The 21,744-nt window shown below is 47.7% G+C and overlaps 1 protein-coding gene across 6 annotated transcripts in view; it reads left to right on the plus strand.

Moving 5' to 3' along the window:
- The window catches only part of ltbp1 (latent transforming growth factor beta binding protein 1), a 368,337-nt gene that overhangs the window by 338,804 nt on the left and 7,789 nt on the right, over positions 1-21,744 (plus strand). For all 6 annotated transcript variants that reach the window (XM_068045343.1, XM_068045346.1, XM_068045345.1 and 3 more), the window contains one exon: positions 3,489-3,653. In XM_068045343.1, the coding sequence (XP_067901444.1) occupies positions 3,489-3,653 (165 nt within the window). The remainder of the gene's footprint in view (positions 1-3,488; positions 3,654-21,744) is intronic.

Below are 21,744 nucleotides of genomic sequence, written 5' to 3' on the forward strand. Positions count from 1 at the left end.
GAGCTAACCCAGGCCAGGGCCTAACCATATAATCTAGGCTGACACCTCAGTGCAACACTGAGGGAGTGCTGCATTGTTGGATGCACTGTCTTTCGGATGAAACTTTAAACCAAGACGTCAGCTGCTGTCTCAAGTGAACATAAAAGCACTATTTGAAGAAGAGCAAGAATAAAGGCTGCATTTTCACCATGGAGATGGGAAGCAAGAGCCAGGTCTGTTTTTGGGTCAGAAACCCACCCCAGTGGGAAACTGATTAAAGTTCAGATTTTCACAGGGATGAGCCTGAATTCATATGGAAACAGTTTCCACTTAGAGCCAGTGGGGAATCGTGGATCAGATGCAGTGTGGGACTCATTTAGACACCCATGGCAGCCATCACAGAGGCTGCTGGTTGTCCGGAGGGAGAGATCTGCCAAAGCCTTCCACTGCACCAGAGGGAAACAAGATGTCACGGGAGCTGGAGGCCTGGCACCCAGGGCAGGGCTGCCGCATGCTTCATCGATGTCAATATGGATCTAATGCTGGAGGCTGTGAGGGAAAGGAGGGAGAATGGCAGGAGGAGTTGCTCTCTATTCAGTGTCAACTCCCTCTGCCTCCAATTCCTCCTCTTCGATTACCTCCTGCTCCTCCCCCAATGAACTGCCTCCTTCCAGGCCTTCACCATCTTCAAGGTCCACACCTCTCTGGAGGGCCATGTTATGGAGAATGCAGCAGACCACCACAATGACTGAGACCTTTGCAAGAGGGTATTGGAGGGTGCCACCTGACTGATCCAGGCACCCGAATCGCACCTCCAAAAGCCCGATGGCCTGCTCAGTGTTTGTCCTGCTGAGCAGGTGGCATTGGTTATATCAGTGCCTTTTTCTGGCGTTCCTGTGGAGGGGTCAGTAGCCATCTCTTCGAGGGATTTCCTGTCCCCTTAGATCCATCCATGCACTTTGTAGGGATGGAGTGAAGGACTGAGGCAGCCTGAACTGGCAGAAGATGGAGGAGTCATGGCAGCTGCCAGGAAAGTGAGTGCACACATAAGCTCTTGTGGTCACAGACCAGTTGGATGTTGAGGGAGTGGAAATCCGTTGATGGATCTCACTGGCCAGTCACTGGGTGCCTTGATGGCCACATGGGTGCAATCAATGATGCCCTGCACCTGGGGGAATCCAGTGATGGAGGTGAAACCCAATGCCTTCTGTCCCTGCAAGACCGCGTTTGCCATCACATGAATTTGTTATTCAGCTCTGGTAAAGAGGGCATCAGTGACCTGTGGTGTGCAGCCATTTGCAAGATGCCACAAAAGTCCACAGCTGATCCTTGTAAGGAGCCAGAAGTGAAGAAGTTCAAGGTCACAGTAACTTTGGCCCGTGGCAGAGCATGGCAACCAGTTCTGTGAGGTGTGAGGTCTTCAGCAATGAGGGAACAGATCTCCATGACCATCTTCCTGGAGAGTTGCGGTCTCCCGTGGCACTGGGTCTCGGTGATCTCCAGGTAGCTCTGTCTTCGGCGGTAGATCCTGTGTTGAGGGTATGGCCTCTTTTGCCTTCCTGCCCCTCTTTCCTCTCCCATGCCTTCCTGTTGCCTGGGGTCCTCCCCTTCCTGCAGAGGGTGTTGTCCCTCATTGCCACAGGGCCCAAAATCTGACAGTTGTGCCCCCAGTTCCAGTTGCAGCCTTCCTTTTGGACAGGTGGACGTCCCATTGTGATTGGCAGCCTTTCCCCCTACTCTTCTGCCCCCACAATGCTGGGGGGGGGGGGGGGGGGGAGGGGGTGACGACCCTGCTAAGTGCCCAAGCGCTGAGTGCCCACTCTCCCTGCCACCTGCACAGCACCAAGAGCACCTACTTAACAAGTGCTGAGTCCTCCTTTGCCCATTGACCCTCTTATGGGGCCGGGGTGATGCCCTGGGGCAGCCTTGACTGGCTCTGCACAGTGTACCCGCCTCCCTCAGCTGGTCAGAAACTGACAGCTTCTCAAACCCATTCGCCCCTTTAAATATTCCACCCCACCCCCTTCAGCAAACTCTTAATGAGCTTTTTAACTGGTTTAACTGCCCTTGATTAGGAGGAGAGTGGGATCAACGATTTGAAATTGACAGGCCACCCGGCGCCGGTTTTTTGGGGGCCCCCTCATCTCAGTTTCCAACTTCGGGGCCCCGAAAATTCAGTCCAAATGTCCTGGTCAGCCTTTACTTCTTGATCATCACCATCAAAACAGATTATTGGGTCATTTAATTCACTGCTTTTTCTGGGATTGTGTAAATTGGCTGCCTTGATTGCCTACAAAATAACAATGATTCCACTACTAGAGGAATGATTGTCTGTAAAGTACTTTGGGACAGTCTGGGGCTATGAGAGGAGCTTTATAAATGCTGCTTCTTTCTTTGGTATAGGAACTTTGGGCTTTTGAGTTACAAGTTCCTGCAGACAATTCCCTGAAAAGCCGTACAATAGTTTTAGGCACAATAACACTTGCACAGTTGCTGACTTTGGACACTTTAATTCTTTTGACACTGGTAAATTTGAATGCAACCATCTTTGCCTCTCTCTTTTCCCACTGAAAAAGAACATCTAAAGTTACACCACACAAGGCAGGAAGGGGAATAGGCGACAACGGGTAAGAATCATTTACCGTTTGTGATTGATCTGAAATTAACTGATTACTGATGCCTCATGCCTGTGGCCGCGTGGGTTTTAGCCGGGTGCTCTGGTTTCCTCCCACAGCCAAAGACTTGCAGGTTGATAGGTAAATTGGCCATTGTAAATTGCCACTAGTATAGGTAGGTGGTAGGGGAATTGAGGGAAGGTGGGGGTGTGGTGGGGAATATGGGATTAATGTAGGATTTGTATAAATGGGTGGTTGATGGTCGGCACAGACTCGGTGGGCCGAAGGGCCTGTTTCAGTGCTGTATCTCTAAATAAATAAATAAATAAAATAAATAAAAAAAATAAATAAAAAATAAAATAAATAAAATAAATAATAAATAAATAAATAAATTTTTTAAAAAATTAATAAAAAAAATATCGCTGCTGCTTAGTACAGCATACTTAGTAGGGATGCATGTTGGGGAAGGAGAGTTTGCAATTTATTTTGAAATTAAATCTGAGTCTCAAACTAAACACGTCAGTAAGAAAATCCAAGCTAAACATGGGACAATTATGATGACTGTGTGCCAACTCTGGGGATGCTGTTTATCTCTAAGTTTTGCTGGTCTTTTTCTTTATCCATTCATGCGATGTGAGCACCACTGGCAAGGCCAGCATTTATTGCCCATCCCCAGTTGCCCATGAGAAGGTGGCGGTGAGCTGCCTCTTTGAACAGCTGCAGTCCGTGTGGTGAAGATACACCTACAGTGCCGTTACGGAGGGGGTTTCCAGGGTTTTGACCCAGCGACAATGAAGGAACGGTGATATATTGTCTGTCTGCAGGGGAACAAAGAAGAAGCAAAATTATGTTGCATCAACTCCATATTTATTCTTGCTGTTTTTTAAACCACAGATGACTACGCGCGACTTTGTAATCTTCCTGTGACTGGGAGACGGCACGAATATGGCCAAGATGCATTGATGGCCCCCTACCAGCCTGACTATTCTGTCTCAGCACCCGAGTACGATTCACAGCAGTCGCTTCGTGGAAATCTGCCCTTCTTTGTAGACGGACGCTGTAAGTTAAACTCTTCTCGCACTAAAATACTTCATTTCTTTTGCGCTTTTTTTGAAGAAAAAGACAAGGCAGCAAATGCCTAAATTTAGAAAAGGTTAAAAGGGTCTGGACGTAAGGGCAGGAGAATGGGATTAAGTGAACAGCTCTGTCAGAGAGCCAGGACAGGAGTGAATGTGTTCTACAAATCAACGATTCTAAATTGTTAATATGTAAATACGTAAATGAAGGGAGCCTACATATGATGGGGCGTGCAGGACATGCTATTAATTGTCGAACCTATCTGGTTCATGAATGTCCTTCAGGGAAGGAAATCTTCCGTCCTTATCCAGTCTGGCCAATCCGAGACCCACAGCAATGTGTTTGACTCTAAACTGCCCTCTGAAATGGCCACACAAGCCATTGTATCAAAGTGCTGTGGAAAAGTCGAATAATAATAACACCGGACAGAACACCCGACTTCGACTTAGGCACTGGATCTGACAAAGGCACACCTGCCCCAGCCGATCCTGCAAAGTCCTCTTCACTAATCTGGGGACATGCTAAAACTGGGGGAGATGTCCCACAGATTAATCAAGCACAGCCTGACATGGTTATACAGAATTATATCATTTGAGCCACCGTTCCAGACTCCTCCATCACCAGTCCTCGGCTTGATAAATATAGGCATAGGCCAGAATTTTATGCACCCCACTACCTCCCCCCTCCACCCCAGGTAGGTGGGCTGGAGGTGGTGGTGGGAGTGGGGAGAGGGGTGGCGTTCCCATCGCCTGCCCGCCCCTGCTGCTCTTTTACCAGCAGCAGGGGATGTGGCAAACACCCGTCCACTCCAGGGCATTTGAGGCCTTAAAGTGGCCATTTGACCACTTGAGGAGGCTGCCCAGTAATAGTGAACTCCATGCGGGCTGTTAGGGGGACCTCCTGATCAGGCACCCTGTGCCCCACAGAGGGACCCCTCCCTCAGCAGCATGGGCCACCCCCGCTAAAACTATCCCTCCTGCCCTATAATACGACACCTACCCTTTGGCTGGGGCCCAGCCAATTGCACCCCCCCCCCCCACCCCCCGCAAGGCCCAATCCCCGCTAACCTGCTCCCAGGCTGGTGTCTATGGTGGCTTCTCTCGCTGGGTGCAGTCCCAGCAGTGGTCACCGCTCCCAGAGGCGGAACTTCCTGCCTCAAGAGGGGTGGAAAACCTGACCGAGGCCAATAAGGACCTTGGCCATACAAAATTGCTGCATGACTTCCAGGCCCGGCGGAGGCGGGCTGTCCCCAACTTTTCAGCTGGAGGGCAGGACCACCGCCAACCATGTAAAATTCTGGCCATAGAGTATAAAAGCAAGGAAATTATGATGAACTTTTATAAAGCACTGGTTTGGCCTCAACGGGTGTACTGTGTCCAATTCTGGGCACTACAGATTAGGAAAGGTGTGATGGTTTTAGAGAAGGTGCAGAAAAGATTCATGAGAATGATTCCGGGAATGAGGGACTTAAGTTACATGGATAGATTGGAGAAGCTGGGGTTGTTCTCCTTACAGAAGAGAAGGTTGAGAGAAGATTTTACAGATGGGTTCAAAATCATGAAGGGTCTGGACACAGTAGATAGAGAAACTGTTCTCATTGGTGGAAGGGTTGAGAACCAGAGGACACCAATTTAAGGTGATTAGCAAAAGAACCAAAGGTGACATGAGGATAAACTTTTTTACGCAGTGCGTGGTTAGTATCTGGAATGCACTGCCTGAGAGTGTGGTGGAGGCAGATTCAATCATAGCTTTCAATAGGGAATTGGATAATTACCTGAAGAGAGAAAATTTGAAGAGCTACAGGGTAAGGGCATGGGAGTGGGACTAGCTGCGTTGCTCTTGCAAAGAGGCAGGACAGACATGATGAGCTGAATGGACTCCTTCAGTGCTGTAACCATTCTATGATTCTACGATTCTAAATCTTGTTGCACCAGCAGGACGGAGCCAACGGAGGTGACGGCACAGTGGTATACAGTTGGGAGGGAGTGGCCCTGGGAGTCCTCAACATTAACTTTGGACCCCATGAAGTCTCATGACATCAGGTCAAATGGGTTAGGAAGCCCCTTGCTGATTACCGTCTACTGCCCTCCCTCAGCTGATGAGTCCAGTACTCCTCCATGTTAAACACCACTTGGAAGAAGCACTGAAGGTAGGTAGCAAGGGCACAGAATGTACTCTGGGTGGGGACTTCAATGTCCATCAAGAGTGGCTCGGTAGCCCCACTACTGACCGAGCTGACTGATATTAAGAAAAGGCTGAGCGCACTGGACACGGCAAAGGGGTCAGACAACATTCTGGCTGTAGTGCTGAAGAATTGTGTTCCAGATCTAGCCACATCTCTTGCAAAACTGTTCCAGTACAGCCTCAACACTGCATCTATCTAACAAAATGGAAAATTTCTCAGGTACATCTTTCTTTTGGGCGTCCTTATCTCGAGAGACAATGGATACGCGCCTGGAGGTGGTCAGTGGTTTGTGAAGCAGCGCCTGGAGTGGCTATAAAGGCCAATTCTGGAGTGACAGGCTCTTCCACAGGTGCTGCAGAGAAATTTGTTTGTTGGGGCTGTTGCACAGTTGGCTCTCCCCTTGCGCCTCTGTCTTTTTTCCTGCCAACTACTAAGTCTCTTCGACTCGCCACAATTTAGCCCTGTCTTTATGGCTGCCCGCCAGCTCTGGCGAATGCTGGCAACTGACTCCCACGACTTGTGATCAATGTCACACGATTTCATGTCGCGTTTGCAGACGTCTTTATAACGGAGACATGGACGGCCGGTGGGTCTGATACCAGTGGCGAGCTCGCTGTACAATGTGTCTTTGGGGATCCTGCCATCTTCCATGCGGCTCACATGGCCAAGCCATCTCAAGCGCCGCTGACTCAGTAGTGTGTATAAGCTGGGGGTGTTGGCCGCTTCAAGGACTTCTGTGTTGGAGATATAGTCCTGCCACCTGATGCCAATTATTCTCCGAAGGCAGCGAAGATGGAATGAATTGAGACGTCGCTCTTGGCTGGCATACGTTGTCCAGGCCTCGCTGCCGTAGAGCAAGGTACTGAGGACACAGGCCTGATACACTCGGACTTTTGTGTTCCGTGTCAGTGCGCCATTTTCCCACACTCTCTTGGCCAGTCTGGACATAGCAGTGGAAGCCTTACCCATGCGCTTGTTGATTTCTGCATCTAGAGACAGGTTACTGGTGATAGTTGAGCCTAGGTAGGTGAACTCTTGAACCACTTCCAGAGCGTGGTCGCTAATATTGATGGATGGAGCATTTCTGACATCCTGCCCCATGATGTTCGTTTTCTTGAGGCTGATGGTTAGGCCAAATTCATTGCAGGCAGACGCAAACCTGTCGATGAGACTCTGCAGGCATTCTTCAGTGTGAGATGTTAAAGCAGCATCGTCAGCAAAGAGGAGTTCTCTGATGAGGACTTTCCGTACTTTGGACTTCGCTCTTAGACGGGCAAGGTTGAACAACCTGCCCCCTGATCTTGTGTGGAGGAAAATTCCTTCTTCAGAGGATTTGAACGCATGTGAAAGCAGCAGGGAGAAGAAAATCCCAAAAAGTGTGGGTGCGAGAACACAGCCCTGTTTCACACCACTCAGGATAGGAAAGGGCTCTGATGAGGAGCCACCATGTTGAATTGTGCCTTTCATATTGTCATGGAATGAGGTGATGATACTTAGTAGCTTTGGTGGACATCCGATCTTTTCTAGTAGTCTGAAGAGACCACGTCTGCTGACGAGGTCAAAGGCTTTGGTGAGATCAATGAAAGCAATGTAGAGGGGCATCTGTTGTTCACGGCATTTCTCCTGTATCTGACGAAGGGAGAACAGCATGTCAATAGTCGATCTCTCTGCACGTAGAGGTACATAGTGCCCTAAAAAAGCAGGACAAATCCAGTCTGGCCCATTACTGCTCCGTCAGTCTACTTTTAATCATCAGCAAAGTGATGGAAGGTGTCATTGACTGAGCTATCAATCAGCACTTACTCAGCACTAACCTGCTCACCAATGCTCAGTTTGGGTTCCGCCAGGGCCACTCAGCTCCAGATCTCATTGCAGCCTTGGTCCAAACATGGACTAAAGAGCTGAATTCCAGATGTGATGTGTGAGTGACTGCCCTTGACATCAGGGCAGAATTTGACCGAGTATGGCATCAAGGAGCCCTAGTAAAATTAGGAATCAGAAAAAGTTATTCAATGGTTGGAGTCATTCCTAGCAGAAAGGAAGATGGTTGTGATTGTTGGAGGCCAATCATCTCAGCCCCAGGACATCACCGCAGGAGTTCCTCAGGGTAGTGTCCTAGGCCCAACCATCTTCAGCTGCTTCATCAATGACCTTCCCTCCAACATAAGGTCAGAAGTGGGAATGTTCGCTGATGATTGCACAGTGTCCAGTACCATTCACAACGTCACAGATAATGAAGCAGTCCATTCCGGCTTGCAACAAGACCTGGTCAACATTCAGGCTTATGCTGATAATGGCACATGCCACACAGATGCCAGGTAACAACCATCTCCAACGAGAGAGTCTAACAACCTCCCTATGACATTACCATTGTTGAATCCCCCACTATCAATATCCTGGGGGTTACCATTGACCAGAAACTTCTCTGGACCAGCCATATAAATACTGTGGCTACAAGAGTGGTTCAGAGGCTGGAATTTCTGTGGCGAGTAACTCACCTCCTGACACCCCAAAGCCTTTCCACCATCTACAAGGCACAAGGCAGGAATGTGATGGAATACTCTCCACTTGCCTGAATGAGAGCAGTTCCAACACCATTCAGAACAAAGCAGCCTGCTTGATTGGCAGCCCATCCACTAACCTAAACATTTACTCCTGGGCACCACTGGCACACAGTGGCAGCAGTGTGTACCATCTACAAGATGCCAAGGCTCCTTCAACAGCACCTCCTAAACCTGCGACCTCTACTGCCTAGAAGAACAAGTGTCCTAGGCCCAACCATCCTCAGTTGCTTCATCAATGACCCCCTTTCAATCACAAAGTCAGAAGTGGAGAGGTTCACTGATGATTGCACAATGTTCAGTCCATTTGTGACTCCTCAGATACTGAAGCAGTCTGTGTAGAAATGCAGCAAGATCTGGACAATATCCAGGCTTGGGCTGATAAGTGGCAAGTAACATTCGTGCCACACAAGTACCAGACAATGACTATCTCAAACAAGAGAGAATCTAACTATCTCCCCTTGACATTCAATGGCATTACGATCACTGAATCCCCCACCATCAACATCCTGGGGGCTACAATTGACCAGAAACTAAACTGGAGTAGCCATATAAATACCATGGCTACAAGAGCAGGTCAGAGACTAGGAATCCTGAGGCGAGTAACTCCCCTCCTGACTCCCCAAAGCCTGTCCACCATCTACAAGGCACATGTCAGGAGTGTGATGGAATACTCTCCACTTGCCTGGATGGGTGCAGCTCCAACAACACTCAAGAAGCTCGACACCATCCAGAACAAAAGAGCCCACTTGATTGGCACCCCATCCACAAACATTCACTCCCTCCACCACCGATGCACAGTGGCAGTAGTGTGTACCATCTACAAGATGCACTGCAGTGAGGCACCAAGGCTCCTTAGACAGCACCTTCCAAACCTGTGACCTCTACCACTTAGAAGGACAAGGGCAGCAGATGCGTGGGAACATGACCACCTGCTAGCTCCCCTCTAAGCCCCACACCATCCTGACTTGAACTATATCGCCGTTCCTTCGTTGTCGCTGGGTCAAAATCCTGGAACTCCCTTCCTAACAGCACTGTTGGTGTACATACAGCCCAAGGATTACAGCAGTTCAAGAAGGCAGCTCACCACCACCTTCTCAAGGGCAATTCGAGATGGACAATAAATGCTGATCTTTTCAGCAATGTCTACATCCCATGAATGAATAAAAAATTTCTGACAGAACTTTCATCACCTTCAAACCTTAGTAAAGACAGTAGCAACTTGTGAGTGATTTGGGTGAAAGCAGAAAGGAGGTGTGGTGGAGTCTACCCTGCTGACTAATGGATAGCAATGGTGACTAGGGAAGGGAAGGATAGATACATTAATGTAGGGTCTTTGGCCAGCTTAGCAGGAAATGTGAGAGATGAGAAGGTGAGTCTTAGCTTGGTGCTCCTGGTGAGATTGTTAAACCCCATGCGGTATTGCAGTCAAGTTCGGAAGAGAATGCCAATGGTAATAACGTTTTGCCCACCTCTCACCGTGCCCGTTTCAAGGTTCGCCTGCTGTGGAGTATAGGACCTTCCTTGTGATGTGAGCTCACTCCACTAGCATCTCCACTTTAGTGTCCTGCTGAAACGTGTGTTTACCTGCTGCTCCATAGTACTGCTCCTCTCATTTCCCCACAAACAAAAGCACCTCCTCTTTAAGCTGTTGCAGTCCCTTAAGGACCTGAAGCCATGCCCAATTTCCCCCCTCCTAATTGGCAAATTACCTTAGGTTAGCGCATAGCACACTGGCAGCTTGCCTCGAACTTGCTAATGGCGGGTCTCTCCCCATCGACTCTTCTGGCTAGTCAGCACTCCCGCCACTACAACCGCCCACCCACTTTCTGCTCAGCTCCCCATTTCTTCTGGCTGGGAAATCAACTTAAAACCATGAGGAGAGTGACGAGAGAGGTTAAGAGAAACTTTTCTACTCAGAGGGATGTTGGAGCTTGAAGTAGAGGAAGTAGTCAAGGTGGAGACTACTGCATGTTTTCAGGGAAGAGTGAATAAACATTTGAAACAGAGGAAAAAGTGGGGCAATGAGGAGGGAGTGGGACAGTGGGATTTGTTAACATTGCTCTAGCAAAGAGTCAGCACACAAAATATTCTCCTCCTGTGCTGAAAGTGTCTATGCTTTTACAAAAGCTCCCAGATGCAAAGCTTGAATCCTCCAGCAGCCTGTTAGTCAGCATAGCACAATAGTGATTAATGATGTGTGAGGCATGTTAAACTTTAGAAAATATATCTGTTTGACATATTGTGATTTGCCATTTGGCGCATAATGATTTTTCTTAGAAAGGATATTCAGTTGTATCTGAGGGGGGAAATAACTAAGTTGACACATCTGATTCTCTTGTTCATTCATTGTTACTTGTGGAAATAAAGGAGATACTTGGGTAATTAGGGGGTCTGTTCACTTTCCAATCAGTGTGAGAGGGCGGGTTGCTGCAATGATTAGCATGTCAGGCGACCGATGGCGGGTGATGGGACTGGAAGGGCCGTGGGCGACTGGAAATCTTGTGATGAAGCCTCCAGGAATACATCAACTAGAGTTGGCAACCCTACCCGACGCTTCCCCACCCCTTCACCCCCAACTATGCTACAACAATGTCTTGGAAGACTTCTGAAGATAGTTGTGCTGCCATCATCTGTATCTGTACTGAGGTTCCACATGTATCATAAATAGTATTGACCCTGGCCGCTACCTCCTTCACTGCTGTCTTCTGGGCCAAACGCCATGTAGCGCCAAATGGAGAAACCCTTCCCATACCCATCACATGAGCTGCTTCTTCACTTTCCTCTCCATGCGGGAGGGGATTTGGTGCTGGGCCACTTGCCCCTCAGACTGTTTCCTGCCTCTATGTTGTCTTTTGGCATGTGCTAATGTTCTGCCAGCCTCTTCGTACAGCCTTTGGAGAGGCGACCAAACAAGTTTTCATTTCCCATACAATCAGCCAAAGCCTGCCAATAATTTTCTTCCCCACATATAAGTACTCGCTCATAAGGACTTGCACCTCTTTAAAACCCAGCTGCTGCCCTGTAATGGCTGTTGACCTGCCAAGATATCTTTCCAGTCACTGCCCTTGTCACTGAGCGAGTTCTCAACAAGAGGCCCAGTCCTTGCCGGGAGCTGCCCACAAATAAGGGCTGACCATGTGAAATGCCGAAAGATAGGCTGTTTCCAACTTGTGTGAGCACAAATCTTAGAGTGCGATCCCACAGCCTCGACACCAAAATGATAATGTTCACCCTAGGGTTTCAGTCTATATTTATCAAAAGCATAACTACAGATTAATGACCTCTGATGGGTTTTTTTAAAGAACAAAGATCTCCCTCTATTAGATGTGGGAAAGAAAAAAAAATCTGTTGGAAATCTGATTAAAAAAAAAGGAAATTTTATTTTATTTAGAGAATCAGCACTGAAACAGGCCCTTCGGCCCACCGAGTCTGTGCCGACCAACAACCACCCATTTATACAAAAATAAAAGCAAAATACTGCGGATGCTGGAAATCTGAAATAAAAACAAGAAATGCTGGAACCACTCAACAGGTCTGGCAGCATCTGTGAAAAGAGAAGCAGAGTTAACGTTTCGGGTCAGTGACCCTTCTTCGGAACTGACAAATATTAGAAAAGTCACAGGCTATAAGCAAGTGAGGTGGGGGTGGGGCAAGAGATAACAAAGGAGGTCTAGATTGGACCAGGCCACATAGCTGACCAAAAGGTCACGGAGCAAAGGCAAACAATATGTTAATGGTGTGTTGAAAGACAAAGCATTAGTACAGATTAGGTATTAATACACTGAATATTGAACAGCAGCAAGTGCAAACCTGAAAAAAACAGTGGGTAAGCAAACTGAACAAACTAAGATGAAATGAAATAAATACTAACCCTGCAGTAATCCCATATTCCCTACCACCTACCTACACTAGGGGCAATTTACAATGGCCAATTTACCTATCAACCTGCAAGTCTTTGGCTGTGGGAGGAAACCGGAGCACCCGGCGAAAACCCACACGGTCACAGGGAGAACTTGCAAACTCTGCACAGGCAGTACCCAGAGTCGAACCCGGGTCCCTGGAGCCGTGAGGCTGCAGTGCTAACCACTGTGCTGCCCAGTGATGGAAATACACAGCAAGTCAGTCAGCATCAGAGAGGTGGGAATGTGGGAGGTAATCCTAACACTAGTGACGAGCTATGCCTGAATCGTTAAGCTGTCCTGTGTCTTTTGGATGCTGAGGAGCCTTTCTGGCCATTACTAGCACTTACTGTTTAAGTTATTTCCTTCTGCTTGTAGGTGATGGTCAGTGTACTTGACTGTAGAACACACCAACAGCTCGAGACTGGTAGTCCAGGCAGCTGACTCAAGCTGTTAACCCAGCCTCACTGCCTCTTAAAGGCTCCAACCAGAGAATGCAGACCGTTAACCTGATTTACAGTAGCCCATGATTTATAATCCACTCCAGTGCCAACTAGCGACATATAAACTTATTCTACAGAATGCTGGACTGCTCACTGATACTGGACTTGATGTGTGACCAGATGAGAAATTGCATGTATAGTTTCAATTCACTTTATAATTAAAAATATTAATCGGGAGGTGGGGGTGATGAGTGAATAAAGGAAAAACATTCTTATCGAATCCAAAGACAGCTGTTGCCATCTGATGGCCACATGACAGTCAGATGCTTATTTTCCTAAGATCTGATTCACATGTTGCACTGAAGCCTTATTGACGAACATAGATCCGAAGCAAAGCTCGGATGGACAGAACAAGCGGAGCCATTCATTTGGCACTTAATTAGTGAAAAGGTACATTTCATTGCACAGAATTTACAGTTAAATTGGTCGTTAATTGTTAATCACAGCAGCACAGAATATCCCTCAGCACCTCTTCCTACCCTCCCCGAGTGAGTGAGGTAATATGAGATACTCATTTCTTTTCCAATCCTCAAAATTGTCTCTTCCTCTCTCCTGCCCCACACCTTCACACACAATTGATTCTCCCCCATTCTATCTCCCCAGAACAAATCTCTGATCTGGCCCTGATGATGCTGTTATATTCAGCTTAATTATATAAGCTACTTATGTTATTTTTGACATTAGTTCTTTTTCCCCTTTGCTGATTTCCTCCTGACATTGACTCATTGCTGGCTATGTGTCCACAGCTGGTGTGGAGATCACTCTCCACTACCTCACGTAAGTGGGTGAGGCCTGACAGTGTTGTTGGCAGTGTGGTCCTTTTCTGCTCACAGGTGTCCTCCCCTCCCCTTCTCCTGAAGGCTGTGTATTTGCTGCGTATGGTCCCACAGTGGGCAGTGTATTTGATCAGAGATAGCACTGCCTAACATTCACCCACCAGCAGGGGCTGCTGGATAGTAGTCTGGAGAGTGACCATTGCCAATTTTCCCCTCCCTGGTTATAAAATGTAACCATGCCCTAGGTCCCATTCTCTGTCTCTCCACCTCCCTCCCGTCCTTAGCACTTTCCTTAAAACCCACTTCTTTAAGTAAGCTGTTTGCTCACCCTTCCTCCAATCTCTCCTTTTTGGCTCAACATCGATTTTTCTCCACACTTCACTGAAGCACCTTGGCACTCTTTTTTTTTTCTTTACATTTAAGGCCTGTGCTAAATGCAAGTTGTTGTAACTGCAAGATTTACTAACAGCTGCATTAGCTAATGGAGAAACTGCTGGAAACACTCAGCATGCCATAGGATCATAGGAAATAGGAGCAGGAATAGGTCATTCTGCCCGTCAAGCCTGCTTTGCCTTCAGTTAGATCATAGCTGACATCCATATCCCTTGATGTCATTAGTATCCAGAAATCTATCAATTTCTGTCTTGAACATGCTCAATGATTGAGCTTCTACAGCCCTCTGGGATAGAGAATTCCAAAGATTCGCCACCCTCTGAGTGAAGAAATTCCTCCTCATCTCAGTCTTAAATGGTCTATCCCTTTATTCTGAGACTCACCAGCCAGGGGAAACATCCTATCCACATCCACCCTGTCACGCCCTGTAAGAATTTTGTAAGTTTCAATGAGATCACCTCTCATTCTTCAAAACTCTAGAGAATACAGGCCCAGTTTCTGCAATCTCTCCTCATAAGACAATGCTGCCATTCCAGGGATTGTCTGGTGAACCTCCACTGCACTCCCTCCATGGCAAGTATATTCTTCCTTACATAAGGAGACCAAAACTGTATACAATACTCCAGGTGTGGTCTCACCAAGGCTTTATACAACTACAGCAAGACATCTTTACTCCTGTACTCAAATCCCCTTGCAATGAAGGCCAACATACTATTTGCCTTCTAATTGCTTGCTGCACCTGCAAGCTAGCTTTTAGTGACTCGTGAACAAGGATACCCAGGTCCCTTTGGACATCAACACTTACCAACCTCTCACCATTTAAGAAATTCTCTGCCATTCTGTTTTTTCCACCAAAGTGGATAACTTCAAGTGGCGCAGTGGTTAGCAGGTTCAGTTCTGGGTACTGTCTGTGCGGAGTTTGCAAGTTCTCCCTGTGACCGCATGGGTTTCTGCCGGGTGCTCTGGTTTCCTCCTGCAACCAAAGACTTGCAGGTTGATAGGTAAATTGGCCATTGTAAATTGCCCCTAGTGTAGGTAAGTCGTAGGAGAATGGTGGGGATGTGGTAGGGAATATGGGATTAATGTAGGATTAGTATAAATGGGTGGTTGTTGGTCAACACAGACTTGGTGGGCCGAAGGGCCTGTTTCAGTGCTGTATCTCTCTATGTTTCACATGATATTATAGGCCAGGCAGCTTGTGTGCAAAGAGGAACAGATACTGTGGTAGCAGCTACGGTTTAATGATTGAGGATTTGTCATGTCCAACGTGACAATTAGCAACATGCCTGGACTGATCTCACTGCTGCAAAAGCACTGAGGAATGAATTATATATTTTTCTCTCTCTCTCTCTCTGTCAAGTCATGTGCAATTTAAAGTTAAAAGAGGTGAGACTCATAACTGCTTCCAGCTTGCATCAACCTGTTGCAGAGGCTCAGAGTGACCACCAAGGTGCCATGTTTATCACAGTGGGTGCAGCTCCCCTAAACGAGCTCATTGACCATGAAATACACGCCTGCCAGTGGGAAGGCCAAGCACCCTCTGGGGGTCAAGGGTCATGTCTGACAGTACAGCCAGTCTGTCAGGTCTGTCCCCGCCTAATGTGCTGTTATAAGTGTAACAGAAATCAGGTCCGTGATGTGTCAGTGTTACCGAACTTTTCCAGGTCCAGTGCACAGAGCGAAGTGATCTTGCTCTCTTAATGCAATGTCTACTAAATGGAAGAAGTTATATTAGGTTGGTTAAATTGTAGCTGTAAAAGTGAGGGTTCAGTATAGGCAGGTTTGCTGCTTTAACTAATAAATCACACATGCGTTTGTTAGAATGGTAATGAAATTAGTATTTCATGCTTGGGAACATTTGGGCCGGGATTTTGAGGCCCCCACCTTCCCCCACCCCCCCCCCCCCACCCAAGGCAGGATCGGTGGCGGGGGACCTTGTAAAACGAAGCGCCCTCCCTGGGGGCTTGTGGGTGGTGGGGGGATTCCTCCTCTGTGGGCAATTTGTGGCCCATGGAGGACCCCTCCACCGGAAACAACTTTACTCACAGGGAACCCCTTCCTCCTGGACTGAATTACTCCACCACCTGCCCTTTCTGGACTGGCCCCGCTGACCCCGCCTCACCTACCTCTGCTCTGGGATTCCAGCACTGGGCCTGGGTCCAAGGCCTCTGCAGTACTGGCATTGGCAACTGCTCCTGGTGGTGCTGCCAATACTGCTGGGGTGCTGGCCCTCTGATTGTCTAGCAGCTCTTGGAGTCTCCTAAAACTTTGAATCAAAAAGACCGGGGTTGGGGGGTGGGGTGGGGGGGTGGTGCACGAAAAGGCAGAGGTGGTGTTCCCCTTGCCTTTTCGGCCCGGCGCTGGGAGTTCAACCTCCAGCACAGAATCCAGCCATTGCTTTCTTTCTTGTTTGTGCTATCACTAAGACTGCCTATTTCCACATCCATAACATTGCCCAACTTCGCCCTGTCTCAGCTCAACAGCTTGACTTGACTATTCCAACACACTCCTGGCTGGTCTCCCACATTCTACTCTCCATAAACTTGCGGTCATCCAAACTCTGGTTTGGATGAACTGGAGTAGCCATATAAATACCATGGCTACAAGAGCAGGTCAGAGGCTAGGAATCCTGTGGTGAGTAACACACCTCCTGACTCCCCAAAGCCTGTCCACCATCTACAAGGCACAAGTCAGGAGTGTGATGGAATACTCTCCACTTGCCTGGATGGGTGCAGCTCCAACAGCACTCAAGAAGCACGTCACCATCCAGAACAAAGCAGCCTGCTTGATTGGCACCCCATCCACAAACATTCACTCCCTCCACCACTGACGCACAGTGGCAACAGTGTGTACCATCTACAAGATGCACTGCAGCAACACGCCAAGGCTCCTTCGACAGCACCTTCCAAACCCACGACCTCTACCACCTCGAAGGACAAGAGCAGCAGATGCATGGGAACATCACCACCTGCAAGTTCCCGTCCAAGTCACACACCATCCTGACTTGGAACTATATTGCCGTTCCTTCACTGTTGCTGGGTCAAAATCCTGGAACTCCCTTCCTAACAACACTGTGGGTATACCTACCCCAAATGGACTGCAGCGGTTCAAGAAGGCATCTCACCACCACCTTCTCAAGGGCAATTAGGGATGGGCAATAAATGCTGGCCTGGCCAGCGACGCCTACATCCCATGAATGAATTTAAAAAAATTCTGGTGCTCATATCTTTACTGGCAGCAAGTCCTGTTCCCCTGTCACCCCTGTGCTCGCTGACCTACATTGGCTCCCAGTCAAGCAACGTCTTGATTTTAAAATTTTCATCCTTGTTTTCAAATCCCTCCATAGCCTCGCCCCCTCCCTATCTCTCTAACTCAGCCCACCATCCGTGGTTAACTAAAAAAGTTAAAGATAGCATCAAACTTAGAAAAAGCATATAATTATGCAAAGATGGTAGCAAGTCAGAAGATTGGACAGAATATAAAAAACAGCAAAGAATGACTAAAAGATTAATAAGGAGGGAAAAATTAGAGTATGAGAGAAAGCTAGCTGGAAATATAAAGATAGATGGTAAGAGTTTCTATAGATATTTAATAATTAAAAGAGTTAACAAAGTGAGCATTGGTCCTATAGAAAGTGAGTCTGGGGAATTAATAATGGAGAATGAGATGACAGATGAATTGAACAGATATTTTGCATCGGTCGGAGAATATAAGTACCATCCCAGTATTAGCTGTAAATCAGGAAATGGAAGGGAGGGAGGAACTCAAGAAAATTACAATCACCAGGGAAGTCATACTGAACAAATTGTTGGAGCTGTGGGCTGACCCAAGGGGTCGCCCATTTAAGACAAAGGTGAGGAGAAATGTTTTCCCACAGAGGGTCGTGAGTCTTTGGAATTCTCTTCCTCAAAAGGCGGTGGAAGCAGAGTCTTTGAATATTTTTAAGGCAGAGGTAGATAGATTCTTGATCAGCAAGGGGGTGAAAGGTTATCGGGGGCAGGCAGAAATGTGGAGTAATCAATTCAGCCATGAACTTATTGAATGGCGGAGCAGGCTCGAGGAGCTGAGTGGCCTATTCCTGCTTCTAATTCGTATGTTCGTATATAATCCTCTGAGATATCTGCGCTCCTCTAATTCTGGCCGCCTAAGCATCCCCAATTTTAATCACTCTACCACTGGTTGCCGCGCATTCAGTTGTCTAGGCTCCAAGCTCTGGAATACCCTCCCTACACCTGTCCGCATCTCTACCTTACTTTCCTCCATTAAGACACTCCTTAAAACCTATCCCTTTGACCAAACGCTCGATCATCTGACCTAATGGCCAGAATTTTCCGCCATCCCAACGAGCCGGATGGTGGCGGGGGAGTGGCGTAAAATGGAGCAGGAGGCTCCAGAAGGTTTTCCCAATCTGCCTCCGCCTCCCTTTATGTAGAGTGAGGGGGGCGACAAACGGCCTGCCCGCCCCAGGCCAATCAGGGCCCTTAAGCGGCCACTTAAGGGCCTTCGCCCACCTCCACGCAGATTTTACGCGTGGCAAGTGGGCATCCTGGAGCTGGGAAAAGCCACCTGGGAAAAGCAGGCGGCTTCTCAGTGTCCTGGTGGCGGCGGGGGGGAGGGGGATGGGTGGTGGCCTGCTCATCGGGTTCAGGGTGCCTGATGGAGGGCGCCCCTGCTTCCCCAACCACCCCCAAGACCCAACACGCCCCCCGTTCCCCCCAAACGACCACCCTTGCCTCGCCAGGGCCCGACCAATTACCCCCAGTGAGGCAACCAAAATGTACCTTATTTCCCGGCTCCCAAGCATCCTGTCTTCATGCTGTGCTGTAGTCCCATCAGTGGCCACCTCTCCCAATGGCGCTGCTGGGACTAAGAGTTGCTGGCCCGCTGATTGGCCAGCAGCTCTATTAGGCAGGACTTCCTACCTCAGGTAGGTGGAAGTACTGCTTCAGAGCAATTAAAGCCTGGGGACCTGCAAAATATGGGCCGCTTCCCCAGACGAGGTGAAAGCAGGTTCGCCACCAACTTTTACATTGGAGGCAGGCTCCCGTATGCCCACCGTAAAATCCAGCCCAGTATCTCCTTATGTGGCTCAGTGTGCTTCTTTGTTTTATACTGCTCCTGTAAAATGCCTTGGGACATTTTATTACATTAAAGGCACTATAAATATGTTATTGTTGTTCTTTTGGGATGAAGATTGAATTTTTTCAGGATGGGAAGAGCAAAATTGAGGCCAAGGATGGAGGTATTCAGGCTCTCAGATTCATTCCAGCCTTGTGTAAATCTGGCTTTTTAACAATTCTTTAACAATGTCTGATTGTCCCTTACTTTAACACCGAAAGGCAACAAATCATCCACAGCTCTGTCTGGACAGTAAAGGATAGTCTCTGCCTCTCCAAACTTACAGCAGAAGTACATCATAAACAGTCTAGCTCCCAGTGCCCATATCTGTCATCCATCTGTCACCATGACGATTCTTTATAGTCCACCGCAAAACCAGACCACTACTAAAAATTAGGTTTATTTAAATAAAGCAAGTAAAGGGTAAGTAAACATTGCTGTCTCTGAGCAGTGGGTATTCAGGTTTGTACCACAGGTGCTGACATTCTAGTGTGAAATATGCCGAGGATACACGTTGGGATCCTGTTTATTCAAAGGGCAGATCTGACCAACTATCACAGATATATTATTGAGATTACTGATGTGCAGACCTGTTGAAAGATCCCTGGGTGAGAACTGGTTCAAGCCCCATAGCTGAAGTATTATGTTGTGGCACTAACATAAACTTAGTTTAAAGCCACACACAGTGTCTGCCACATAGGCCATCAGCTGCCCAAATAGCGTTACTGCAGTCACATTCTTTTCTCTCCCTTATTCTCTTACTGTCTCTTCCACTTTCTTTCTTCCCCTGCACCTCCCAGCTTTTTTTTCCTTTTTTTTTATTCGTTCATGGGATGTGGGCGTTGCTGGCTAGGCCAGCATTTATTGCCCATCCCTAATTGCCCTTGAGAAGATGGTGGTGAGCTGCCTTCTTAAACCACTGCAGTCCATGTGAGGTAGGTATATCCACAATGCTGTTAGGAAGGGAGTTCCAGGATTTTGACCCAGTGACAGTCAAGGAACAGCGATATAGTTCCAAGTCAGGATGGTGTGTGGCTTGGAGGGGAACCCATGCATCTGCTGCCCTTTTCCTTCTAGGTGGTAGAGGTCGTGGGTTTGGAACGTGCTGTCTAAGGAGCCTTGGTGAGTTGCTGCAGTGCATCTTGTAGATGGTACACACTGCTGCCACTGTGCATCGGTGGTGGAGGGAGTGAAAGTTTGTGAATGGAGTGACAATCAAGCGGGCTCCTTTGTCTTGGATGGTGTTGAGCTTTTTGAGTGTTGTTGGAGCTGCAAGTGGAGAGTATTCCATCACACTCCTGACTTGTGCCTTGTAGATGGTGGACAGGCATTGGGGAATCAGGTGATGACCTGTACATTCAGGAAAGTATATTTAAAAATGTCATCTTTTTGGTGAAAGCCCCTTTAAGGACCCCCTGTTAGGCTGAACACAGGTCAGGTTTTCCTGAATGTAGGTCTGGTTTTCCTGAATGCAGTCAGCACTGGCTGCCTCAGCTCAATCCAATATTAGAGGTAAAATGCCTCTTATTCGCATATACAAAGCCTGGGCTCCAGATGCCTATTTTTGTCTGTACCAATATCTTCTGGCTCATAATGAGTCTGCACTTCCAGCCTGCTAGATTAGAGACTTAGGTACCCATATAGTGCCTAAAGTACAGGCAGGGCACCATCGAATGTTATGGCCACTTTTGTTGCACGAGCCTTGAGTGTCTTTGGAAGGAGTTGACACACTGTTATTGTGCAGCCCCTGGGCCTTCACACAGCACAGAAGAACCCAATTGCTGTAGTGTTTTTTTCCAGTGCATTGTGGAGTTTTACCTAGAGCTTGTGTACTTGGTCACTGCCGTTGTCCCTTCTGACGCAGGCCAGCTCCCTGGGGCAGCTGCAGCAGCAGGCATGTGGTGGTCTTGACCTCCCAGGACCTGGTGGTGCACCACTTGTAATGAGCCAGGTGGTAAGCTATGAAAATATTATTTGTGATGCCCATGGCCTTGGCGGGGATGCTGGTGTTGGGGTGGACCTGCTTCATCACTTTGTAGATAGAGTAACTTTCAGTCCTCAAGCTACTCCACTTCTTGCTGCCGTTTGCTGGGACTTTGTTCAGAGTTTTCATGGTGCCCTTCTTGGGATTCATTGGCTCCTTGGAATGTCATTCTGGTCCAGTTATGATGTCACTGACATGGATTGAATTTCACTGTCTAGACACAAGATACAAATATTTATATTGTTTTTGTCTTTTGTTACTCGATGGCAAACTTTTATAACAGTAAAGACTGCATTAACAACAATCTCTTTTCTGTAGTGCAAAAGCAAAATACTGCGGGCGCTGGAAACCTGAAATAAAAACAGAAAGTGCTGGAAATACTCAGCAGGTCTGGCAGCCTCTGTGGAGACAGGAATAGATTTAGTGTTTCATGTCTGTGACCTTTCATCAGAACAGGGGATCCTTTCTGTATCATTTAATTGGTCAAATCTACAATGCAAGGTGGGAAAGCAATTGGTTGTATTTTGTAGCATTTCAAAGATACCTGACCCCACTTTATCTCCACTTTATCTCCACTATTAATACATCACTATCTGGTGGTTACTGTGACACTGACATTTGAGACATTTGTTAGTTAGAGTCCACGAGCCC

This window comes from Heterodontus francisci, chromosome 13 (assembly GCF_036365525.1).
Source record: "Heterodontus francisci isolate sHetFra1 chromosome 13, sHetFra1.hap1, whole genome shotgun sequence".
NCBI lineage: Eukaryota > Metazoa > Chordata > Chondrichthyes > Heterodontiformes > Heterodontidae > Heterodontus > Heterodontus francisci.